The 26,750-nt window shown below is 37.3% G+C and overlaps 3 protein-coding genes and 1 long non-coding RNA gene across 6 annotated transcripts in view; 2 read left to right on the top strand and 2 right to left on the bottom strand.

The window, feature by feature from the left end:
- Nucleotides 1-2,586, bottom strand: part of LOC126926267 (fatty acyl-CoA reductase 1-like) — a 141,886-nt gene extending 139,300 nt beyond the window's left edge. Inside the window, exon 1 of the mRNA XM_050742524.1 lies at nucleotides 2,318-2,586. Within this exon, the coding sequence (XP_050598481.1) occupies nucleotides 2,318-2,563 (246 nt within the window). The 5' untranslated portion in view covers nucleotides 2,564-2,586. The remainder of the gene's footprint in view (nucleotides 1-2,317) is intronic.
- Nucleotides 1-26,750, top strand: part of LOC126926270 (putative fatty acyl-CoA reductase CG5065) — a 153,282-nt gene that overhangs the window by 10,649 nt on the left and 115,883 nt on the right. The gene's annotated exons all lie outside the window — the stretch shown is intronic.
- LOC126926308 (uncharacterized) overlaps nucleotides 1-26,750 on the top strand; it is a 63,033-nt gene that overhangs the window by 3,318 nt on the left and 32,965 nt on the right. The gene's annotated exons all lie outside the window — the stretch shown is intronic.
- On the bottom strand, nucleotides 9,052-13,326 carry LOC126926292 (uncharacterized). Of its 2 annotated transcripts, none has more exons than XM_050742577.1 (2): nucleotides 12,323-13,326; nucleotides 9,052-9,438 (listed from the first exon to the last, which is right to left on the bottom strand). In XM_050742577.1, the coding sequence occupies exons 1-2, from the start codon at nucleotides 12,864-12,866 to the stop codon at nucleotides 9,407-9,409; spliced, it is 576 nt and encodes a 191-aa protein (XP_050598534.1). In that variant the 5' UTR covers nucleotides 12,867-13,326; the 3' UTR covers nucleotides 9,052-9,406. The 2 variants fall into 2 exon arrangements, with proteins under 2 accessions (XP_050598534.1, XP_050598535.1); XM_050742578.1 differs by lacking the exon at nucleotides 9,052-9,438 and adding an exon at nucleotides 9,441-9,505.

Below are 26,750 nucleotides of genomic sequence, written 5' to 3'. Positions count from 1 at the left end.
CAGAGCTTAGTAGCGTTGGATTTTTCACTAGCACGTTTGCAAACACTTGGCTAGGTTTGTTGGATTCGCCTTCGACAGATGGGCGTCACGTGTTGTTTTGTGAACTTCACAGGGCACTGGACACACGTCTGCACGCTTCGACACTCACCAGCAAACTCAAGAGAAAAAAGTAAGGCTCAAATTATCGGTGTACAAGACATAATATTATCCATAACAAAGTAATTATACCGGATATTTTGGTGATCTGATGTATCCAGTATAACCTGAAATAACCGAAAACATATGTATTTATATTAGTTCCTATTTTATTATACGAAGATACTTTTTATACCCACCTTGATAATCGTTGTCGGGCTGTTGACTTAAACTCTTCTTTCAGAATAAATTTCTTAATTCCCATCTGGTAAATGTCAGCATACCTCTCCCAATTCATGTCCCGTAAATCTAGTTTGACCATATCGCTGTCGTGTAACATTTTCACTTTCCTTGCCAAGTCGGAACAGTTATCCCTTTGGAACGTCCATTCGCGTGTGGTGAAAAATGCAAATGATGCGAACAGCTTATTGCTACTTCTGAGAAGTTTCATCATTCTGAAATATCATTTTTAATTATTAGTATAGATGAAAACAATGATTATCCTAGAAGGATTGTTCTCGTTGTTCGATGATCGATAGAATACTTACATTGGTTTACTACCTCGGAGTCTTAAAAATATATCTATAACGAACGCAAGGAAAACACGCGGAATTACACTCAGAACGTTGTAAATATATTTATTAGCTACGACTGAACAACCTGGGTACCATAGCGTATCGTTCAGTGGGGTATCTATGCTACATTTTACCATAACATCTATCATCGGACCAAACCTAGGCAATTGGAACATTTACATTATTACAATTAATGGAATTACGCGTAAAGTTTATTATTGTCGGAGTATCTCAGGAAATATTATGAAATTTCAATAAATATTATTTATATTACTATTTTCCAAAATGGAAGTATTGGGAGCAAAAGTGGACTTTTATATTCTACATTTATTTGCGCTTTCATTGTCCACGCTATTTAAATAAACTGAAACTTTGAAATACTCTAACAATCGAATTACATTAATTCGTAAAAAATTCGCAATAAATATTACTTAAAAGGGTATGCGTTACTCGTGCAGTTGTATACTTTAACTTCGTGATCACGATGCAGCGTGACATGCCATGCAATACATATTATCGTGTCGACTACGAAATCGACAGGCACCACATCCAAGTTTGTATCTCTCCTACCCCGTACCGCTGTTGCATATCCTTTGCCGATTAGCAGAAAGGTACCTGGTAACATTAAGTTGGTGTAGAAATTACTTGTGATTTTGAGTTAGCAGAAATGTAACGCTAAATACATAAGAATACATTCTCTTGACAGTGAGCAACAACAAATTTGAACTATAATAATGATGATCTAGTGGAAAGCCTCTAACAAACTAATCGGTTAACTCTACTCCTGTGAAATGTAAGGAGTATTGACCAATTATCATTGAAAAAAATTTATGCAAATACCTGTAACTGCAGAAATATTCTCTATCCAACCAGGACATGGTTCTTCTAACGAGGCACCAATTACGCTTGGCCGAACTATCGCAACTGGCATATCTTTGCACTTGGTTGCTACAATTTGCTCTGCTAAATTCTTACTGAATGTGTATGTGTTTGGATAAGTTTTTAAAATCTTTTTTTCTATTTCGTTGATCGACATTTTGTCGAATCTGTCACACATATTTATTACTTCCGAAGGTTTCAAGCTCGTGCTACAAAGTTAATAATATGTGAACATATTCTTCACGCTATAATTACAAATATAATATTCATAAACCATGGAACAACGTTTTCGTATAACTTATTCTTACGTATAAACTTTTTCCCCAATCTCATATAGATTCGCATTACTAAAAGCTGTGCTAACGTGAACGAAGCTAATCGGATGCTTTAGTTCGTTCCAAAGATCGATGACACGAAGAGTACCCTTCGTATTCACATTAACAGCCACGTGCAACGGCTCGTTGAATTTCACAGTGGCCGCGACGTGAAACACTATGTTTACTTTCTCTAACAACAGATTTCTATCTTCTCGCGAGAGACCTAAATCCGACAGACTCATGTCACTTTTAACTGGGTAAACTTTATGGAAAACTGAGGGATTTTTTGCTTTGATGTCATCGTAAATCTGAAAACGAAAAAATAGCAGCTCAATTGCAGAAAAGAAATTTAATCAATTTGGCTTCTGACAGGCTTAAATATTGAAAGAAACAAGAATAATATTTACTAACTGGATCATCTATGAGCTTCTTAAATCGTTGTTCTATCGTTTCGTTAGCTTTTGGACGAAGTAGTATAAAAATGGCAGCGATGCGTGGACACATGCGGATAAGTTTTTCCAGGAGACCTTTTCCAACGAAACCAGTTGCTCCAGTCACAAGGATCCCACTTCCTGCGTAGAATTCCTCGAGAGAACTCGTCTTATTCCGTCCTTCATTGATTCCATTTTCATTTATTTGTTCATTGATTGTATCCATGTTTCAAAATCTTCACACTTTCAGTCCCAATATTTGCTATGGAGTAACAAATAGTAAGTGGAGAAACTGTTGGAATAATGTACAAAATTCGTTATGGCTGAAATTTTGTTATATATTACTTTTCAACGAAATCTACAGATAATCTCCACGAAGAGAAACATAATTCTTCAATAATGGTTACGTTTTGCACGAAGCAAATAATTGCGTTATATTAATGGCTCTTACATTGTAATTTAAAAATGTTTCTTCTACATGGAAGACTTCAATTAAAAAATGTAAAAAGTTGAAAGAGCTATTCAAGTAGTATATACAATTTTTCATGTGGCTGTACTTTAATTTGTATCATTACACATTACTCCAAGAGAGGATATCTTAACTAAAGCTTCGAGTATAAGTTTAGACAATCTTCGTAATTTCCTTTGGCTTTTTCATTTCTTATTTTATGTGTATGTATGCCAATATTGCAATATGTAGTAATCCGTAAGTTACGTGGAAAATGTGTGTGGTCGTGCTAGATAGTGTTCGCCCACATTTAGTAGCATCTCCAGAATACTTAATACATATGTGATTTATCTGTGCACCCGTGAACGAGACGATCGCGGTGCGTATGTGAAATCTGTATAAACATTGTTTATGTTGAACTGGTCACCACTTCTACGAAAACTCCACATCTGGTCTTTTTAGTTTTCTCAAGCGCTGAAGCCATCGACAGCAAATAGACAAAAAAAATAGCAGGAAGACAGACCATAAATAGTAGACAGGCGACGTTGGCTTCGGGGTTTTTCAGTTATAAGGTAACACTGCTAGCGTGCGGATCTGGACCAGCTCAAATTGTATTCCTACTTATTATTACACTTCTCTATTAAATTAAATATATATATTTTGTACCTTGCACTTTATCCACGCGTTTTCTCTCTTTATACATCTAATAACCTCAACAGTTTACATATGCTATTGTAGCGGCACTCGACAGCAAACTTCCCAACGGTTTCTGTCCCGTGCCTCGTTACACAAAGACTCTACCCTTCGAACGAGATGATTGCCAGATGTCGATACATTCTCACCGAATATTTACAGCGAGCCTAAGGACCCGCTATAAATCTTAGGATTCACGCAGCTACGATTCTCTAAAGGAACAAATAGTCTTTGTCTCAATAGTCCCTACACATACCACCCACTACGGGAAATCTGCTTTTTCCCACGTACGACGCTCCTCGCTAGCAACTTTCTCTCAAGGGCAGTTACCATCCCTTTCCAACCACCAACTCACAATCTAGCCAATTAACAGCGACGTCTATTTCCCTCACTCTCTGAACTAACACTTTTCTTAACGAATCCGATGATCCCGTATCCTTAGACACACCCAAACACAGTTTTCCTAAGGAGCATCATCGCGACACAAATTCACTCTGATCTATCGCGAGCCGCGAAGCAAGACGCCTATCTGAATTGTTCGTCCGCAGTCGTACGAATAGCGAATCTGAATCTCTAGACATTTGTGCAATCGTCTCGACTCGAACCACCGCGTAAAGTACCGCGCCGAGCTCGAACATGTAATCTCGAACCGATAATTGTACCGTGCTTTCGGCGCGCTAGTGTATACCACGAACGCAAGCAAATAAATAGATATTGTTAAACAATACCGAGTGATTCTTCTATACCTATCACGCCCATCACCTCACTATTATTCATTAATTATTTATGGGTCAAAAGGAAGCATATTTCCGATATGTCGTTATAGATTTCAATGAGTAAATATCTATAAATAACAATGAGTATAATCTATAATCGATGATTTTTCTTAAATTTAATTTTACTTAAATTTAATAAAATAATTGCGTAAGTACATAATCTCTTCACTACCATTTCATGGTTTCTTTTATATGTAACCAATATTATATATGTATACTTCAGTTCATTTGCGTATATTTTAGTTTATTTACAAAAACCAGAGATCTTAAAATGTAAAATGCCCAAAATATTTCGCATGGTTAATGTTGTCACCGCGGAGCGTATTTTCAATTTTCATCAACAGGAGAGTCGAAGCAAATCCTAACAATAACTTATGAAGGACATTTCCTAAACTCAATTTTTGATTAAAATTAACCGATGTCTCGTGCAACTATCTCGTAAAGGCGAATGTCTTGATTACATATATGGACTGGTTGTAAATTATTGAAAAATCAAAATAATGAACCATTTTACTGTGTAAAATGTAAAATACAAAATATTTAGGTATTCAGAAACTTGATTCAAACTACTGTAGTTATGAATGACCTGATGATATTTTTGCTATATATGATATTTATAATAATGAAATTGATAATAATGGCATTATCAATTGAATACAAAATAACAAGCAATCGTCTGTTACCTGATACTGTTTCCACTGCGTATTGTTTACCAAAGATCTAACAAAAGTGAGACTTAACGATAGTGAATACCGATAAGTCTGTCACAGAACTGCAACGATATTCGGTGTGTCGCTTTTCTAGATTCTCATTCTATTAATAGGCCCACCCCACTACTGAAACTGGATAATGATATGTGTTAAGGCTTCCATTAATTAATTCATCTCCCAAAGCATTCGTGTCTGTGAAAGTAGAAAATACGATCTGCGAAGGCAATAACAACCATGTGAGATATATTTTAGTTGTGTAACATTCTCTTAGTAAAAAATATACATGTTTTTCGTAAAATAAGATGAAATATACGCAGATGAAGTGAAGTATGCTAATGTAACATTGATTACATATGTATAAGAGATACCATGAAATGGTAATGGAGAAATATGTATTACTCAATTATATTATTAAGTTCAAGTAAAATATCGTTCATCGTGATAAAATACATTACCTGTAGGGATAATGAAGCAATCACTTTCATACGAAATTTCCTTTATTCAAATACACATCAAGATCGATTAACAGTACCTTCTGCACTAAATCTACCAGCACTTTGTGTACATCTATTCCTACTTTGTCGGGTCAAAATGACCGGTGATTAAAGAAATAACAGTTTTTGTGATTTAGATTAGGTAATGATTAATTTATAACTGAATGTATATAAAACGATGAACTTTCAAAAAATTTCGTCCAAATTTGCTGTTGCTTAATTTCAAGTCTAGACTTAAATAAAATTACACTTTCATTTATATAGAGGCATATCTTCTTCAACCTCATTGCATTTTCTACAAATTATCTTATTATCAAATGTACATTTGCCGCATACATATTTCCCGCATCTTGAACACATTTTCGTAATTTTGTAACATTTACAATTTTCTATTCGACAAGTTTTTTGTAGTAATGAATCTGAACTTGTTGATAGTTTCATTGCATGGTTTTTTCTCGCAATTCTTTCTACAAAAGTAATGTATGCACCAGGTTTATAACCACTTTGTGGATTTTCTATAAATCGGTCACCATATTGCAGATACCATTGCAAATTTATTGGCTTCATTCGCTCTTCTTATCAAATCATATAAACCTCAGCATTTCATTAAGGTCATCCCTGCTCATTGTTTTTGAAAAAAATGCAGGCCCCCAAACTTCATTCCAGAAATATGAGACATCTAAATTCCTTTGCTTAATATGCACCTTGGGCATAAAGCACAGCAATAAATACGTCTAGTTTTGTTGCATCTAACTCCCTCTTATTCCCCAATACTCTAAATGCTTCTTCCGTATATTTTATTCTATGATTCCTTATACGGTAATCAGTGATAAGATAAAATGTCGTTCTCACTTGTCCTTGTTCAGTTTCTTGTTCATCGCACATTGAACATTCTTCCATGTCCGTTATTTTTTTAATAATTTTTTTTCGGAAAGTCTTGACATTTTTAGGGTAAACATTTATCATAGAATAATACCATGATCGGGATACAAAATTATTGTCAAATTATATATGCTTTATTTTTCCTTTTATAACAACTTTACACAAAACGCTCTGAGATGCCTCCTCTCAGTTTTGGAGATAACAAGTTTAGATGTCGACTTATTGACTAACAAACTAAGATATATTCTGGTCGAAAGGACAGTAGCAAGTAAGAATATGGTCTGCGATGGCGATATTCATAAGAAAATATTGATGAGTATTGGCCGTTCTCACCAACGTTTACACGAGGGTGGAATTGAGAAAAATCTGCTTTTTCCGTGTTTTATCGCAATGAGCAGTATCCCCAAGAAACTTCTTAACTTTTAAAATGTTTGTAACAATTGACCGTAAAAAGTGGTAAATTTTATGGCGGTTCCTTAGGATATGCATTGAGTTCTTGGTTGATATGCTTTGACAGCTGATGGCCATCTAGATCGAGAGATGGATTGTAGTGCATGGCAAGATTACGGGCGTAACAGTTGTTATTATTTGTTATTACCGATTTTGTTTGTTATCTGACCTTGAGATAGCCTTTTCTTTGAACTGATTCCATTTATTTTAAGAATAACTAAATTATTTTATCGGCTGGTCAAATTGACCGCCCGCGGTAGGCAGGACAGAATACAGTTTTTTCTTAGAAAAGAAAAAAAGCAATCTAGAAGTAAATACAGAAAAAAATATTGTATGCATGTTTTAGGAACCATGTTATGCCAGAAATTATAAAGCGATATGATAACGTTTAAATATGGTTAATTTTATATAAATGTTTGACAACGGTCAGTTTGACTAACACTGGTAAGTTTAGTGTTAATATCTATGGATTCTATGTCTTCTTGGCTGTTAAATTACATAATCCTTTCAACATTAGTAACTGTAAAAATAGAGGTTTCTCTTGTACTTTGAGCCATTGACGCCATTTCTCGAATGCCACACGCGGAACATCATTTACAAGGCACCTCTTCATTACAACTTCATTTGCAGTTTTACAGAGAGAAACCAGATCATTACATCAGTACATTTAAGGTCTGTGATTATGGCTTTTCCCAACATTATATATATTTGTTAATTCTATTGCATTTACACCACTCTCGAGTTTTTGTTTTATTTTGCGCCAATAGCTACATTACTATTGGTTTCGTATTAAAGTCTTATAATCAGAATTCATTGAATCAAATAAAGGAAAGAATACGTTAGAATACATTGTACATGAACGGTAATAAAATACGTGCACAGTAGATATTTTAAACGGAAAACAGTATCATTTACTGCAAAATGTGTTGTTCGGATAATAAATCGTCCTTATATTAGAATATTGGGATAATTGGTGCTTGGACTAAGACGGCCTTAAATGGGGACTCTACTGTATACAGTGTCACGATCTGGTGTTGATCTTCGACGTCTGTAATTATTATGTGTAAGTCCACATCTGGGGTTTCTCGAATTATATCTAAATTAAAACTGTAGTTGCTACCACCAGAAATAGTCGTTAAACTGTTCCGATTAGTTCGAATTTCGTTCGTTGATTTTTGAAACAAGGCAAACGTCTGAATGGAATACTTTCAAAAACTTGTTGGACCTTTATACAGCGCGGCACTATTTTGAATATACAAATATGTCGTGTTCTTGATATGTTTACGACAATTGAGTAGAATAAATTCCGAGATTTGTTGTGTCCAATTTAGCACGGCACTATGTTTACATTTCAAACTGCTGTATCTTTGATGTTTTAATTCGTTAATTTAACCTACGATTTACGACTGAGAATTTTGGGCCGAAAACGTAAACAAGCTCATGCAGCCTTCGGGTCATTCGCACGACTTGTGTAATACAATGACTCGTACTATGACCGTAATATTTATGTTTGATCCGATAATCGTACTATGGGCTCTGCCCGTAGTTGTAGGTTAAGGGATTAATATAACCGTATAGCTACCGTTAACTTCTTTTTTTTTTACGTGGAGGAAATCCGCACGGACACCGTGCCACTTCTGGGGGGGGAGGGAGTGGTGTGGTAGTGCCGGATTCCAACCGACTAAAATCTCCACGATGACCGACCCGGTTGCGATGGAAAGAGACCCGGGAATCGGTGCGAGCGACACACCGGGCCCTTCCCTCGCACAAAAAAGCATCGTCTCCGGAGCCGCCGTCTGGTTCCCCTACCGGACTGCCTGGCGGTCCCGAGGCGATCTATCAGTACCTAACTTTGACCCCCCACCGGGGGGAACGGCGGCCCTGGAGCGCCTTGTCCAAGCGTGCTCGCGGCGTCTGCCGCGCCCCCGCCGGTCGATCCTCTCGGGGTGGGAGCTCCGCACCCTCACTCTTTCCGCTGCCTCCTTCCGAAGCATAACCTGCTCACAAAAGGAGCTGACGGCACTCCTCCCTCTCTCGCTCACCAACAGTGCCGCGAGAATTGTCTGTGGCGAGAGACCCCACCCGATTTCCGCGATGAGATCGCGGCGCAGGCGCGCCTACGCCCGACAGAACTCTAACGTGCGCTGCGCCAAATCCAAGCTCGTGTCACGTAAAAATAAAGAGAAATTTTATAAGGAAGAACAAGACTTTATTTTCACTTGGTTTATACAAGTATAAGACACTTCCGAACTCTAGCCGTGACCGTACGAGAGTGAGTCTTACAATCTTTTTACTTTCGGTCATCTGTTCTCTCATTATCCCCACTACCCTGTAGGCGTACGTGACCGTTGCTACGCTTCTGGAACATTTGGTGGAAGGACCGTTAGGCCATAAATGAATCCTCAGGTAATCCGCCAATATACATTGTCGCCAAGGTCGCCATGTGTTCCTCTCGTCGGTCCATCGGGTTCGAAGTATGCCGACCGGGACACCATCCTGCCCGAGGTGTGTGTGTGTGTCCTGGTCTCTGATGTGATTTACGTTACATACCTCCCTCCTTAGATTGATTTTGGTCCTCTAAAATCTCAGTGTTTCTTCAGGATTGTTTTATGGAGGCTAATTGGCTAAAAGTGTGTTTTCTTCTTTGTCTTAATCGACAAGACAAAACAAAAACAAAGTGCATAACAGCTACTTATGGAGAAGGTGAAGACCGTCCTGGAAAATAAGGTTTAATACGATTACCATGTATTTTCCTAATCGAGTCATTCACCATTATTTCGTAATAAGGGGTTTTTACTTTTTCAATGGTGTACGGCCCTAGCCATTCAGTATCTAATTTGTGTTTTTTATGATCATTATGAACTAATATTAAATCTCCTTCTCTAAAAATGGATTGAGGTTTAATAATTTTTTTTCTTTGATCTCTTTGGTATCTTTGTTTACTCTTCATTAGAGTTTCCCTGGCTTTAAGTAGATTGGCATCCCATTCTCGTTTCCTGAAGCTGACCTCATCAGCGTATGTTCTTTGCGAATTTTGGGATATGGTAGATGGGAGATTGGCCTTGTGTCCAAATGTTAGTTCGAAAGGGGTATATCCAGTGGCATCATGAACCATAGTGTTATATGCTAGACACACAAAATTTAGGTTTTGATCCCATTCTGTTTCATTATCGTTTTGTATAGCTTTTAACATGTCGGATATTACAGCATGTGTTCGTTCTAGGCTTCCGTTGGATTGTGGATGGAATGAGGTGGTTTTTATGTGTTTGATCCTAAATGCTTCTTCGTATCGTTGCATTAGCTCGCTAATGAAACTTTGTCCTCTGTCAGTTAATATACGTTTTGGTGCGGAGAATATATAAATGTAATGATTCAATAAAGCATTCCAGATTGATTGGGTCTGTTGTGTTTTTAGGGGCACAAGTATTAAATATTTGGTTAGTTCATCGTGTATAGAGAGAATGTATTGGTTTCCTATCTTGGTCTTTTTCAACGGGCCTATCACATCCATAGCGATTTTGTCGTTAGATTCTAACGGGGTGTCGGTTATCTGTGGTTCCTCCTTTCCTCTTATCCGAGTAGTCTTTGATGTTTGACATGTCGCGCAAGTTCCTATTCTGCTTTTTATTCTGTCTATTAGGTGTGGGATATCATATTTGCCTCGGATTCTGTCGTACGTCTTTTGTATTCCGGGATGTCCTACCAAGTCATGATTTTCTTTTAGTACTTGTTCTATTTCCTCTTCGCTTAAACTCTGTATTGGTTCGTAAGCAAATTCTATGTCGTCGCGTTGGTCATTGAAAAATAAAAGAAATCTTTTTATGTGTGCTTTGTCTTGTGCGTTTAAGTTATTGTCTCCTATTCCTATCTTTCTATTTGTTTTAAGTATGTCTGATATTTTCTGTAACCATACGGTTTCGTCATATGGGCCCAGATATGGTTTTGTTAATTGGAAAAAGTTGTCTTTGTTAGATGTTAGTTTCAATAATTTTGGTATTTCTTCTGATTTTTCCCAGTCTCTGAATTGTCTTAATAAAACGTCAGTTTGTGTTATCGCGTGTACTCTGGATAGGGTGTCAGCGGCTACGTTTTCCTTTCCTTTTACGTACTCTATATCGTATTCGTATTCCTCTAATCTCAATCTCCATCGAATCAATCGACTAGAGGGGTCCTTGCAGTTGTGCAGCCATTTAAGGGCTTGGTAGTCTGTTTGAATTTTGAATTTGCGGCCTAATAAATATTGCCTAAATCTTCTAACTGCCCAAACGATGGCCAATAATTCTTTTTCCGTCGTAGTATAATTTCGTTCAGGGGGGTTTAATGTCCTTGAAATGAAGCAACAAGGGTGTCCGTCTTGTGAAAGGATGGCTCCTAGACCTTCATTACTGGCGTCCGTTGTTAACGTAAATGTTTTCGTATAGTCGGGGTATTTTAGTACTGGTGCTTGGCATAGTCTTTCTTTTAATGTATCGAAGCTAAGTTGTGTTTTGTCAGTCCAGTGGAATTGTATGTCTTTCTTAGTTAGTTCCGTTAACGGTTTGGCAATTTTCGAGAAATTCTTAATAAATTTTCTATAGTATCCGGCTAACCCAAGGGACGATTTTACATCCGTAGGATTTTTGGGTAGTTTGAAGTTCTTTACTGCTTCTATCTTTTCAGGGTTAGGTTTTACTCCGTTTGCTGTCACTAAGTGTCCTAAATATTCCAATTCGGGTTTTAGGAATTCACATTTATCCGGTTGTACTTTTAGACCTACTTCCCTGAGTCTTTGGAGTATAATGGCTAGGTTTTTATTATGTTCCTCTATCGATTGCCCGAATATAATGATATCATCGAGATAGACGAAACAGTGATTATTAATTAAACTTCTTAACGCGGTGTCCATCATTCTTTGAAAGGTAGCGGGTGCGTTCTTGAGCCCGAATGGCATTCTGTTATAGTGGAAGTGCCCTTGTGGTGTGCTAAATGCAGTGTACTTCCTCGAATTCTCATCCATGGGTATTTGGTGGAATCCCGAGGATAAGTCTAAAGCGGAGAAATATTTTGCGTTCCCTAGTTGCGATAGTATATCGTCAATGTCGGGTAATGGATATGCGTCTTGGTCCGTTAATTCGTTTAACTTCCGAAAGTCAATCACTATTCGCCACTTTTGTTTCCCCGACGCGTCGATTTTCTTTGGGACGACCCAGACGGGAGAGTTATAGGGAGAGTCGGAGGGTTCTATAATCTTTTTGTCTAACATTTCCGTCATTTGTTTGTTTATTTCGATTTTATGGTGTTCGGGAGGACGGTAGGATTTTACGTTGATGATTTTATCTTCTTTCAATGTAATGGAATGTTTAGCAAGAGATGTACATGGTAATGTTTCGCTGTCTAAATTAAATACATCCATGTAATAGAGAAGAATCTTTTCTACAGGTTCTCTGAGAGGTTTTTCTATGTGCGATAGTCGAATCGAAGATTTGAATTTTTGGATTTGATCTATGGTATTTGTATTTTCGATAATGTTAGAAACTTGAATTGAGGACTTACCACCATTGATAAAGCACACTGGCGTTGGCTTCCCTTCGAGGTATACAATTTTTTGAATGGTTTCTCCTGGTGCAAGGGTTGGTTCTTGTTGCAGCAGAAGGGTGTTGTTATCTAATTTCAATGTTTCGTTGGAGAGTTCGAATCGATATTGATTCAAACCGGGTAAGCCTAATACGCCATCTTCTATAATTGGGAAATCGTCATCTATTAAAGAGAAGTCTATCTTTTTGTCGAACAAATTCAATTTGACTTTGGAATTAGATTCGTATTCGGAATGTCCCATGGAGAATTTCTTTGTGTCTGGTATTGTTGTCTTTCCTGGGTAGCATCTTTGTTTAAGCAAGTTGATTCCTGCCCCGGAGTCAACGAGAAATCGCAATCCTGGTCGTCCTGGTAATTGTAATAGTATTGTGGGTAATCTTCCTGAGGTAGCATTGTTAATTCTGATTGTTCTTGAACGTGGTTTATTCCTGGAGGGGCTTTTCTTTGAGGCGGTATCGGAAAATTTTGGCATTGATTTGGAAGGTGTCCCAATCGATTGCATTTGGGATATTTCGCTTGCGTCCTTTCGCTTAATGGTCTGTTCCCAAACTTCGTAAAATTGTTCGTTCTTGGTAGAATATTTTGTGTGAGTGGAGTTTTATTATTTGTGTTACTTGTAATAGCGAGGCGATTGTCTACTGGATGAGAAGCCTGGTTACGATAAAATGGCGGGGCGGTTGTTTGTCGCGTCATCTGTCTGCGAGAGCTGTGCTCGCGAAAGTATCTTTCCATATTCATTGCTTTCCTTTCTGCTTCGATGAGGTTTGGGGGGAGATTAGCCATTAGCGCCTGCCCTATTTCTGGACGAAAGCCTCCTACATAGTCGGTCACAGAGTCCATGTATAGTTGCTCGTTCATCACCCGTCGAGTTAGTTCGTCTCTATACTCGTTGGTAATGCTGTGTTGGAGTTTGTTAAAAACACTTCGAAATCTGATGTTATAGTTTTGCACGCTTTCGGTTAATCCTTTCCTCGTTCCCCTTAATTCGTCCTGTTGTTCTCTCACTGATACTTGCGCAGCTACATTACGTCTCAATGCTTCATACAGAGATTCGAATTCGGTAATACGAATATTGCGGATTGCCATTGCGGCTTTTCCTACAATCTTCTCTATTTTAATCATTTTTAGCAATAGTGTTGGTTCGCTACACATCATTCTTACTTCTTGTATTTCATGAATAAAATCCTCCACGTCTATATCATCCTCTCCGTTTAATATCGGAATGCATTTTAATGCACTCTCAGCTTTTAGCTCTGGTTGCGTATATTGTTCAGGAAAAGTCCTTTCCCAGGATGGTTGAGGTGGTGTTTGAAGTAATGGGCGAGATTCTCGAAGGACCGATAGATCTTTAGCGGTGTGGGTTACTTCGTCTACGGTTATTAGGGAACTGGCCTCCGATACATTTCCCGTTTTTGTTTTTGCTACAACTTCATCCATACGCAGTGCAAGCATACTCATTTGTTTCTGCATTGCATCAAGCAAAGCTTTAACTGTTGGGTCTATTCCGCTGTTAGTTAAAGCGGCGCTAACAGTTTCGGTTTTGTCTTCTCGTGGCGTTGCCATTGTTATACTAATTGTGCTGTCTGTTCTCGATCTGTATTTGACAAAAGAATCCAGGGCTTGCTCACCTTGATCGTTTAACCCGTAGGAAAGGTTCCGTTGCGGTGTTCCTTTGTCGAAACGTCGAAAGTGTCTGCTCTGTTACAGTGGTCCACTGATCCTCAATCTTCAAAGTTGACCGTAGCCCGAAATGCGTAATTTCGTTTTCTTGAAGTTGATGGATCCTGGCACGGATCGCCAAAATGTCACGTAAAAATAAAGAGAAATTTTATAAGGAAGAACAAGACTTTATTTTCACTTGGTTTATACAAGTATAAGACACTTCCGAACTCTAGCCGTGACCGTACGAGAGTGAGTCTTACAATCTTTTTACTTTCGGTCATCTGTTCTCTCATTATCCCCACTACCCTGTAGGCGTACGTGACCGTTGCTACGCTTCTGGAACATTTGGTGGAAGGACCGTTAGGCCATAAATGAATCCTCAGGTACTCCGCCAATATACATTGTCGCCAAGGTCGCCATGTGTTCCTCTCGTCGGTCCATCGGGTTCGAAGTATGCCGACCGGGACACCATCCTGCCCGAGGTGTGTGTGTGTGTCCTGGTCTCTGATGTGATTTACGTTACACTCGCATCGCAGTGGTGGCAACGCGCGGTCACTTCCTTCCTGATTCGGTGCAAGTATTCGCCAAAGCATCCGTGCCCGGTGAGTACCTGCGTCACCCTGTAAGTCATCCAACCAAACGTCCCAGTTTGGAAGGACGGCCTCGAGAACCCTTAGCCCCGGCGCGCCCGCCCTCATGTCGAGGCTGACACGCCATCTGTCGAGCAGGGCCCGTTGAGCCCGACCCTCAACGTCGTCGCCCACCGTCTCGACCCCGTCCGACAGACCCCGCGTGTGGAGGTAAATTTCGCCTCAGTGCCTGCAGTTCGAGCGGGGGGAACCCGGCGAGCTGCTGCCGCCGAAATGGTGCGGAAGCCCCTCACTACCCTGATGGCCACCGTCCTGTGCAACCTCCTGACCTTCAGGAGACTGCGACGGCTGGCCATCAAGTCCTCTGCCCAGATCGGAGCTCCATAGAGGAGCCTCGATCGCACCACGCCGGCGTACAGACGGCGCACTCCGACGCCGGGCCCGCCCAGCCGAGGAAGCAGACGTCCTAATGCATTCGCCGTCGCCTCGACCGATGGTGCCAGGCGCTCGAAGTGAGCGCGGAAGATAGCTACCGTTAACTAGCGTATCAATAAAGTCGATAAGCGAAATTTCAACTTCACCTTCTCCGCTATGTGCAAGAGTAATAGCACGGAGAGGATTAAGGTTTTCTTGGAAAATATAATCATTCTTAATATCTTCTTGATTGTTGACTATAATAGTCAATAAATAATTTTACTCGAGTAAATGTGGTGTAAGACCGAAATCGAAAAAGAAAATGTTGCAATGTTTAGTTTCTTACCTTGCTTATATGTGTTGTCGATCGCACTCTTGGACTGTCGTACGAAGATAGTGTAGTTGTTAGATGATTGACTATATTAATCGTTGACGATTGGTTTTATTTCAAATGCTTGGTTTTACTTCCTAACTTCCTTACTCAAAAACTATAGTGAAACAATTCAGAGCTTCGCAAAGACTACTGTTTTTCTGAACTTCATATTAACTCTCGACCAATTCTATACTCGACTTAACTGATTCTTACTGACTGAATGATCAAACCCTTAACAAATTTTTAACTGAGCGACTCTTATTGAACTGAATAACTGAACTGAATAATTCAAGTCTTGATAACTGATGTCTTGACAAATTTTTAGCTGACTGACTACTGTCTCTAAGTGACTACACTTATTTATGGTAAGACAATGATGGGCTAATTGTTACGTGATTATTCAATGCTGGCGCGAAGTTTTGGTACGTAATTACTTCTGCAGGCGCTGCACACTTTGGTTCTGCTGGTATCCTACCAATTAGGGTTGCAACTGATGTGGTTTTCGTAGAAGTATTATTCACTTTTCCCATTTTCTTTTACTAGTCCTTGTTGCTATATTCTTTTTGCAGTATTAGTTTCTGCCGATGCTAGGTTGTACTCTGCTAAACACGTGGTTAGCTTGCTGATGCCGGTACTTCATCCTTTGGCGCGTGCTAATTGTTTGTCGCTGTTGATACTGTGTGAAAAGGTCATAGCAGCTCATTTTCCGTTATCTGCTTATTGTACCATGTATTGTCATGGGGAGAACGCGTGCGAGGCGGTACGTGACAGTGGACGTCTCTTTGTTCCTTGTTTCTATTTCCATATTCTTATATTTTAAATTTGTTCAGTAATACTGTTGTGTCTTGGATTATTGATTTATTGCGATATTTAAATACTCGAACGCGTCGTATCACTTATTCCCTTCAAGATTTCTGTTTTTAATTCTATATACCTAGAGTTGTAGCTCGTGCAAATCGCGAGGTACGGCGTATTTCGTTACAGTTCGTGTGGGCGCGAGACCTCAACGAACGAAATCGAACAAATCGTGAGCACCGGCTTATCTTATACAAGTCGTAGCAAAGGAGATTGTGACATTCGAAATCGCAATCCATCCTGCGTGATGTTTTCTAAAAAAAATTATCGATTATAGTTTAAACCTGTTTACTTATTGAAATCTATAACGCCGTATCGCAAATATGAGTCCTTTTGCTTCCATAAATAAATAATTCAACGCGAGGAAAGAGCCAGAAATAGAGATAAGGATACAAACATTGGAAATTAAAAAGAACTCAATAAACCTAAGGCCCTGCCATAAACCGAGTCTTATTAGCTTGCAGGAACCTTTAATCCTGCAAGTATTTTCGGTTTATAACTGGTACTTATAGGTCCTTAGGTCTATTGTACGTTCTTCCAAATTAATACCTGTCACCGTTCCTGCATCTCTAAGAGTTCCTTCGTCTCTCTCGGTGCCTAGAGTTCCTGCATTCCCTATAACTCTCACCGTTCCTATATCTCTCAGAGTTTCCTACAACTCTCAAAGTGCCTACAAGGCCTAGAGTCTCCTATGGCTCTCACAGTATCCAGAAGTCCGACAGCTCCTACAGCTCTCACGGGCCTAGAGCTCCTATAGCTCTCACTCTCTCATCTAAGGATAATCCTTCTCTTCGTTATCTGTATCTTAATCAACGGCGTTACTACTTTGTGTGATTGCATAAAGTGTTGGAAGTATATACTTTTATAACTCTGTGAATCCCAGTGTTATACCACAACAACTACCCCTATTATCCTAACCGAAATAAGGGGATCGAACTATTCGTGGTGTCGATTATTATAATCGTAACGGGAATTTACGACTCCCGTTGACGCGTATTCTCGCAACCGCGTCTCCCCGCGATAGCTCGAAAATACAAGTTCCAAATTAAACAATCATCGTTTTCTGTCTGATTAATATCTGTAAAACTAATTTATTGTAAATAAATTACAAATTATAAATAGTATTAGGAAAAATCTACACCTAAATTTCCGCGATACTATAATAATATTCAGAAACGATAGAACAATGTCTGTGTATAACTTATCCTTACGTATAAACTTCTTCCCCGATCTCATGCAGATTCGCATTACTATAAGATGTGCTAACGTGGACGAAGCTAATTGGATTTCTTAGTTCGTTCCAAAGTTCGATGACACAAGCAGTACCTTTTGTATTCACATTAATAGCCATGTGTAACGGCTCGTTGAATCTCACAGTGGCTGCGACGTCAAAAACTTTGTTTTCTTCTTCTAACAACAGATTTCTATTTTTTTTTTTTTTTTTTTTTTGTATTTTTATTTAAATTTTACAATTTGTCAAATAGGACATTTGGTAAAATATTATAGCTTAGAGAATAAAAATACAGCATGTAGATGGTTACCCCCAGCGGGGTTACATATTCCAGGTTGTTTATTGTATTTCTATTATGAGGTCTGCGGGATGCTTCTTCTTCAGTCTTCTTTCTATTATGGTTTTATTCGTCTCAGCAACCAGCTGATTTGGGTGTGTTACAAGTCTTTCTTTATACTTTCTTGCATATCTGGCGATTTCTTCTTTTACTGTTGGAATTTTTAAATCTTTACATAAGTCTTCATTTCTGACGTACCATGGAGCGTTGACTATTGTCCTTAAAATTTTTGCTTACTCTGTTTCTATTTTCTATTTTAGTTTCTATTTTATTTATGTGACTAATTGCTGCCGTCGCCCATAGTGGAACTCCGTATGTCCAGATTGGTTTGATTATTGTTTTATATATATTTAATTTATTCATTATGCTTAATTTAGATTTTTTGTTGGTTAACCAGTACATCTGTTTTTTTTCACGTATTCTGTTTATTATTGATTTTATGTGATGCTTCCATGTAAGGTGTGTGTCTAAATGTATTCCTAGATATTTGACTTGCTTTGTTTGTGCTATGTGAGCGCCGTTCAGTTGGATATCTCGTGTTTTTTCTTTTCTAAGTGTAAATGTTATGTGGTTGCACTTACTGGTGTTCACTTTTATTTGTTTGTTTTGCAGCCACTTTTCTATTTTTAGATTTCTATGTTCTTACGAAAGACCCACTTACGACTTAAGAGATCAGGCAGACTCACGTCACCTTTCACGGGATAAACTCTGGCGAAAACTGAAGGATATTTTGCTTTCATGTCATTATAAAATTATATAGCGCAACGAATATTACTTTATTACCAAGTTACTATTACTATTAACAAGACTATTACCAATACTACCCTTTCTTATTTCCATAAGACAGAATCCAATACGCTATCCAAAATAGCGTTAAATGCAGCATATTATAATTTCATATTTTCCAACCACCAAAATTAAAATATGATGTTTTCGAAATAATAATTCCGAATGAATATTTATTCAAACTAATTACTCGTATAAATTCTTTTCGGCCGAAAATTTTATTCGGATAATAACTATTCATTATTCATGGGAAATTAATTTTGTTTAAATAATTTATCGTTATGTATTTGAATACATTATTCAAATAACGATTGCTATACTACTTGAATAATATTGGTGGTAACTGCTAATTATTTTCGATTTTATTTGAATTTTGTAAAATTCTTACTATTCTGCTGATAACATTTTATCTATAATCGTCCCAAAGTAGTGTTTACGGACCCCTGCTTTTCTCCATCTACACTGCCAATGTACCAATATTAACAGAAAAAACTATAGTGACATTTGCCGACGACACAGCGCTATTAGCATCCCATGCAGATTCGACAATTACATCATTCACTCTCCAGCGATGTCTCGACTCTATGGAAAAGTGAATTCACAAGTGGGGCTTCAAAATTAACGAAAACAAATCCACACATATAACTTTTATGCTGCGAAAACAAACCTCTCCTCACGTGACCATTAACAATATAACAATTCCTAAAAAGGATTCAGTCAGATACTTGGACATAACTCTGGACAGGAGATTAACATGGAAACAACACATCATAGACAAATCGAAATAACTCAAGGCTAAATTAAAAAATTCTACTGACTCATTGGCCAACGTTCCAACCTAAGCACGCAGAACAAAATTACACTCTATAAGACCATAATAAAACCTGTCTGGACCTACGGAATCCAACTATGGGGAACAGCAAATAATTCCAACACTGAAATACTTCCAATTGAAAATACTAAGATCCCTAATAGATGCACCCTGGTATGTTACCAACGAAGCAATACATCGCGACCTCAATATACCTACAGTCGAAGAAGAAATAACAAAATGTATTAATAGATATATCAAAAGAGTTAACAAACATCGAAACCGGCTAATTACTAAATTACTTAATACATCGGGCCAGATCCGCAGGCTAAGAAAACACTATCCGTTAGACCTAAGCAATAGATTCAGCTAGATATTTCCAATAAGTAATATTTGCTGATTTATAATATTATTATTTATAAATTATACTTATTTATAATAAGTTAATGAGTTTATTAACTTATTATTTATTAACTGAGTTTATTAACTTATTATAAATAATTAGCCATGCCACTGCGCCACGCCAGAGAAACTTACTCAAAATTCTCAATGCGAAAATTGATTGTAAACTATTTGTAAATAAAAAGAAATCTATAATCATGTGCATACTTGACCTTTTGTATTGCATTAACTGAATATTCGACGCAGAACAACGTAATACATAAATGTGTTATCAGCAACGGAATAGTACCAATCACCTACAAGTTGTAAATATGAGAAATCGATATTTTGAACTGTGAGAGTGAAAGTATTTTATGATAAAGGAATAATATAGGAAACATTTTCAGTGATGCATTTGGAAAATTACATAATGTTTACCAATATCTTTTTTATGGAATTTAAATATGAACCATTGCATTGAATGTCAGAACGTTTTCGAGGCATCAGTGACATCGGCTGAAGGAACAGCTGTGAATAGAATTGATAACAATTTTAATTTAACTTAATGTTGACAGTTTGCAAACAAGTAGACTTCATAGGATCATCTTCACCGTTTAATTATATATAACATTGAAAGCGTAAACATAACGATGCAATTCTTCACGAATATAAAGATTATCTTAAACAAACCAAGTAATCTAATCAAATTAAGAAAATTTCGTACATTGCTTTAGTTACACATTTCTCTTCACAAGTAACAATGAGCAAAGAAGCAAAGGAACGATCATTAGAGGAACGATGTAACGCATGTATATCACAAATATGTTGTTCATTGAATGGCAGCCTTATCAATTGTCGGTGACTTCGACTTATTTTTGGAAACGTTGGAATCAAAGAGCATGGAAACGCAATTAAGATGATGAGTCGTAGAAACATAGTTAATAATAATAAGCGAGTATGTATGCACTACAGACAATGCGTGGTGTAATAGAAGGAGTTTCCTCGGTGTTATTGTACACTGCTTACATTGAATTGCATTTCAGCAGCAGTCAGCAACTTTAGCATGTAAGGGATACAAAGGCGTACACAGTTTTAATAAGATTACTGATATTCTTTGTCACATTTACTTAGAATTCGATTAAAGTTCTAATAGATTAAAAACAGTAATTACAGACAACTCCGTAAATGCATTTCGTTTGTTTAGCATTCGTACAGATACTTTTGAATGTGATAGATAGATTGAGAAACTATCGTTAGCATCTATATCAGAAATATCGAGATCAAGTACTGAATCATGAAGATGAAAATTATGTAACTGTCGATAAAGACGATGCATCTTTCACCTTGGATATCAGACCGTGTTTATTACAACATTTTACACGTGCATATACTTTAAGTTTATGTACTACAATTGATGGCATGTGTGAAAAATGTGGCAGATTGTTCTTAATTAACAACAATGTTATGTCCAAATGGAATGCATTACGGAAATGTATCGCACGTCCTAAGCTTGCCGAAATAATGCAAAATACATTAAGACATACTTTGAACAGACGGGGAATAGCAAGATGGAATTTCCTATGCGATCTCGTTGCAAATAATTTTTAAGATTCATGAGAAACATAAACGGCACTGAATTTAAATATATTGATGAGTATCTACAATGGTTAACAGCACTAGCAAAAGTTTTAGATGTCATTTAGGGAGTAAAAGGACCACATTATGGCATTGTGTTATCGGCTTTATGTTTCGAAAAAGTTAGACACATTAATAAAAGGTAATACAAGTACTGTACGCCATTAGTTAAAGGATTATTGAAGAGTTTCTATACAAGATTGGAATCATCTCTTTCTTTTGCCACGATTGAGGGTAATAAACCGCAGTTCTCGCTTTCACAATTCAAATCTCGATGGCCGAATTACAGCGAAACGAGTCACCATTATTATCACCAGAATTATATGCAGAACTTAAAACGATTGTTGCTGACAAGTACATACAGATAAAATAATTTTCTTATTGTTATTGCGATAACGTATATAGAAGTAATTTTTTACGCAACTTGTCTTCCTCTTTTTATGCTTGTTAGCGACCGTCAGAGGATATTGATAGCGTAGATGATGACCTTTCCGACTTTAGATTATCACAATCTAAAACTTATAATTGAGTTTCTATTAATACAGGATTGGAAATCACAAAATTTTCTTCCGCTGTGACTTTCGTCGTGATTGGCATATGTTAAAGGATAATCCATTGATTCGGCGTATATTTTATTTGATATAACACACCAATGTCTTCTTCTGCACCCATGGAGTGGTTGTTTAGTTATGCGTCAATGATAAATTTACCAAAGAGTAGAAAACTTTTATATTATATTTAACGTTTGAAGGAAAGTCCATTGTAAAGACCAATGTAAAAAGAAGTGTACAATAAAACGTGAAAAATTAGTTTATATTCAATACATTAAACATGTTCCTCCATCTGTGACATAATATAATTATAATATAGTTATAATATATGTCGGAGATGAAAGGACAGCGAAATCTTCCAGTTGGAACCTTGGGAAAATCCCTTAACATTATAATCTAGATTCTAATCATAGCCGTAATTAAGCAATTGTCGTCATTCAGTCCGATTGTATTTGTTCGAGTATGTATGTGTATTTGTTCGCTCACATAAGCGAGTCCTCCCTGCGGGAGCCAGCGTAGACAAATTAACGCGGGCAGCTGACCAGATAGAGGAAGCTTATTCAGAGAATGGTCAACGTGCATCCCGATTAGCAGCCGTCACCGAGCCACCTGTACAAAATACGGCAGCAATCTAATCATGGATCGCTTACTACAACGCCTTGAATGAACAGATAATCCAACTGCGGGCGCAAATAAGTGCGTTGAACTTCGGCAACAACCGCCCTTCACGTCGACGAAGTCGGAACCGTCGTAGGTCGAATTCTCGACAAAGACAGCAGCCTGAATTCTGTTATTACCACGCGACTTACCAAGAACGCACGAAGAAGCGTATTCTTCCATGCAGCTGGAACCAGGGAAACGGGACCAGCCGCCCGTAAATGCGACAAATGACGACGGCCTAACGTCCCGCCGCATATTCGTCTTGTCCCTTTGTCTTTTCTCTTAGCCTCACCACACACCTGTTCCGCAGCCCTCGTCAGTTGTGAAAGCGATGCTAGGGGGGGGGGGAGGCAACAAGAGTTCCTCGCAGTCCAATCATATTGTGAAGGAGTAATGCTCGTAAAGGAGCGTACAGAGCGGGAGTAAGTAAGAACATCCTACCCTTGTAGGGTTCCGCGCCGAAGGACGGCCATGCGCCGCAGGTGGTTATAGGAGGCGACACGCCGAGGAGTTTCTAGTATCTCCTCAGACTTGCACGACGGCCCAGGGGATAGCGTTGAGACGGGTAGTCCCTCCCAATGCCCGAACTAATCTATGAAGGAATCCCCCGGAATGGAAGAAAACGCAGGAGAGCTCCGGCAGTAATTCGAAAGGGGTCCGAGCCATCCCTGTTGAGCGTCAGGAGGACCACCGTGGGGTTTAGTCGGTAAAGTCCGATACTACACCGCCGCTTCCCAGGAGGATTTCCCCACGTATAAAAAAAAGAAGAAAAAAAGAAGAAAAAGAAAGTAGCTTCCAATACAACTTCCATTGACGCAGTTCATCGCGTCTTCTGGGGGACGTATCCAAGGAGGTGACAGTAGATAGTACACTGATGTTATGAATATTGTGTTTATCTAATTATGTGTATTTAAATTATACTTTGAATTTTCATTATTGCTTTGTGGTAGTACCTTCTTTTTTGGATTATCATGTGCTAGAAGATTTATTTCTGTATTCAAACGCTTTAAGCTTATTCGTAAAGTTTTGTAGAAATCAAATTTACTTACTTCATTGTACTTACAAGCTATTATTAAAGAGAATGCATTTCGTAACTACATAAATCTTTTTTATTTGTTTGTGTTATTATTGTATTATTATTGCATTATTATTGTCATTATTCAAGTAAATGTTATTCTGTTAGCAAAATGTAACCTTTTGCTTCTATATCTATAGGGAACAGGATCGAAAATAAGCAGTTAACTTTGATTTTTTAAAAAATTCTGTTCGTACTTATATGTCCGTTTAAGAAAATATCTGTTCCCGTGGAGTTGTTATGGAAAGAAATGTTATCCATAGGAACTTCCTTAAAAAGTGTTCTCGATGAATAAATATTTTAGATTCCGTTCAATAAAAGCTTCATTGAAATACGTTACTTTAGAACGTACATTAAAAACGTACAGACAACGAGATATATAAAAATACCAAACTATTAAATACTAGTTATATTTCACAATATAATACATATATTGATATTGTTTGTATGTTTATGGAATGAAAGGTATGAAAATTGTAACATATGTTTATTAATTAATTAATTGTTTCATAAGAGGTATTGAGCAGAAAAGATAATGTATCAAGAATAATTTACAAATGACACTATTTTATCATTTATATGAGCTGAAGTAGGTAACAATTCCATAATATAATATGCATGTATAGTATAATAGCGTGTATAGGTAATATATTATTTATGTACAATTCTGTGACGCTGTTATCTTCAAGATTGTTCACTTCAATCAAAAACATGAATAAGCTTTAAACTGGGAACACCCTAAGTATTAAAAATAAACAACACATTTACGATATCAATTTAATTGTAATAATGATTTAATATCGTTGTAGTATCTATTCATTGAATATTTAATATTTGTTACAAGAACTGAGAAATTCTTTAGCATTGATCAAGAAAATGTCTGTTGCTGTTACAGGAGGTTTGAAGATTGAGGATCATTTCAAGATCGTAGTATAAGGTCACTATTGAGATATGTATAGTTTGTGTGCTGGACTGGGTCGAATGCGTAGCTGAGATGTTTGTATGGGGATATCAGTGTGTGGAGATATGTGTGTGCGCGGCGATTGAGAAACAGATGAATGTAAACAGTTTGGTCGGTTAACTGTCTACGAAAGGTCAGGTATGGAAGAAAGTGCTAAGACGAAAGAAGCTAAGAAGTGCTAAGAAGAAAGTGCAAGTGTGTATCGATGAATATTCTAGAAATCGTTTATTAAATAAATATATGTCTACGTTAATAGTAATGCCCAGTGTAAATTTAATGTCTCCATAACAATATTTCGGCCATTAAGATCCACAATTCTCAACAGTCACATTGACCTTTTATCGAAAAAACAATTTTTTGGTAATTTCATGCATTGAAATTTGTAGCTGATTGAGAACTTATTAGCTTTTATTCGAAACATTATTTTGTCAAATTGTTTGTAAACGGTAGTGTGTAAAACTCTTAACTTTGTTTGGATGTAAATGATGGAATAATATTTTATTAAGTATATATGTAATGATAATAATATATATTAATAGTAAATATATATAATGATGAGATCTTTACATTCATAGATGCATAATTGGATTGCAGGATTCTTTGTATTGCTTGTAAAAACTGGCTCCGATTAAATAATGATCAGCTACCGTGAATAATTATGTGTCATTGTACCTTTGGTTCGTTTGCCTGTTACGCAACGATGACTTTTCGCGGCTCCGGCACAATCTCGCTTAGGCCCAAGTTACGAAACGTCTAGGCTACGTCGAGCGCTGTCGCATGAACTATCTGAATTGTAAATATTATTAAGTATAATTTGAATTTTATAAGAGTGTCTATATATACAGACTCTCGTATATACGAGGATACTCTTTTCTGTAGTCGTGATAAGATTAATTAGTCATATACCGATGAATATTCCTAATTTTTGCATTAAATGAGAATAGATGACACGGAATTGTAACGGTAAATAAACATATAAATGCATTTTACACACTTCGTAACAGTTTAACTAACCAATTTAACAGAACATTTAATGAAGGCCTTAAATAAATCCAGTAGACAAGAAGGACGATGTTGAACAATACGCTAGTTATGATATATCCTTTTCACGGCTCACTGAACTGAATAATAGGAAATGATTCAATTTCTTGGACTTCATCACGTCGATACAAAGGCAGAGAAGTGGATCGAAAAGTAATAGTTTCTCAATTTCTGTTTATCGAGACCTTTTTGTTTCTTATGATACTCCAAAAGCATGTGCCCAGCTTCTATGTGTGTCTTATATATGTATTCATAATGGTGCACAATGTACTAAAAATAATTTTTGGTTATCATATGAAAATTGCCAGACTCGTCAAGGTTTTATACGTATTAAAGGACTGGACTACCGCGAGTATGATGTAGGTAAAAGTCAAGTAGACCTTTTCATTAGTAAAGAGGCATACATCATTAATGTAATCTCCATTAGGATGTTGTACTCGACGACGTAGGTAACGATCCGTAAGAGGTCAATTTGTCCATGATCTACGGGGGTTCATGACGGAATAATATCTGGCAGAACGAGGTATTTTGTCGATACTAATTGAATTCAATAATAAAATATGATTCAATTTTTTCTATCCTACGACGTCGATAGAAAGCTAAAGAAGTGGATCGGAAGTTGCTGTATTCAATGATATAGTAGACTGTATTGCGACAGAGCGGGTATCTTTTTTCTATTTATTGGCGAGATATTATCTTGCCTTGAGACTACTTTTGATCTCCTGTCTCTGGTGAAATACGATGTTTTCAAAAGGTGTGAAGGTGTAATATTTATAAAAATAGCAACTCCTGAAACATTTTAAATTAAAATATTCCTTTACCTCGTGTGCTTGTTTACGTCCACCGCTTCACACAAGGTATAAAGGACATAGAGAATCTGTTCCTTGAAAGTTTCAGATTATACATCAATCATTCAATATGCATTACTGAATAGTAAATAATTTTCTAATCTTTGTCTAGTTCTTGCTACTTGGTATAATTTTCTTTAATTTTTGTAATTTGCAATTACACATTTTCGTGATT

The sequence above is a fragment of the Bombus affinis genome, chromosome 17, assembly GCF_024516045.1.
Source record: "Bombus affinis isolate iyBomAffi1 chromosome 17, iyBomAffi1.2, whole genome shotgun sequence".
Classification (NCBI taxonomy): Eukaryota; Metazoa; Arthropoda; class Insecta; order Hymenoptera; family Apidae; genus Bombus; species Bombus affinis.
This window is presented reverse-complemented; position numbering and strand designations above follow the sequence as displayed.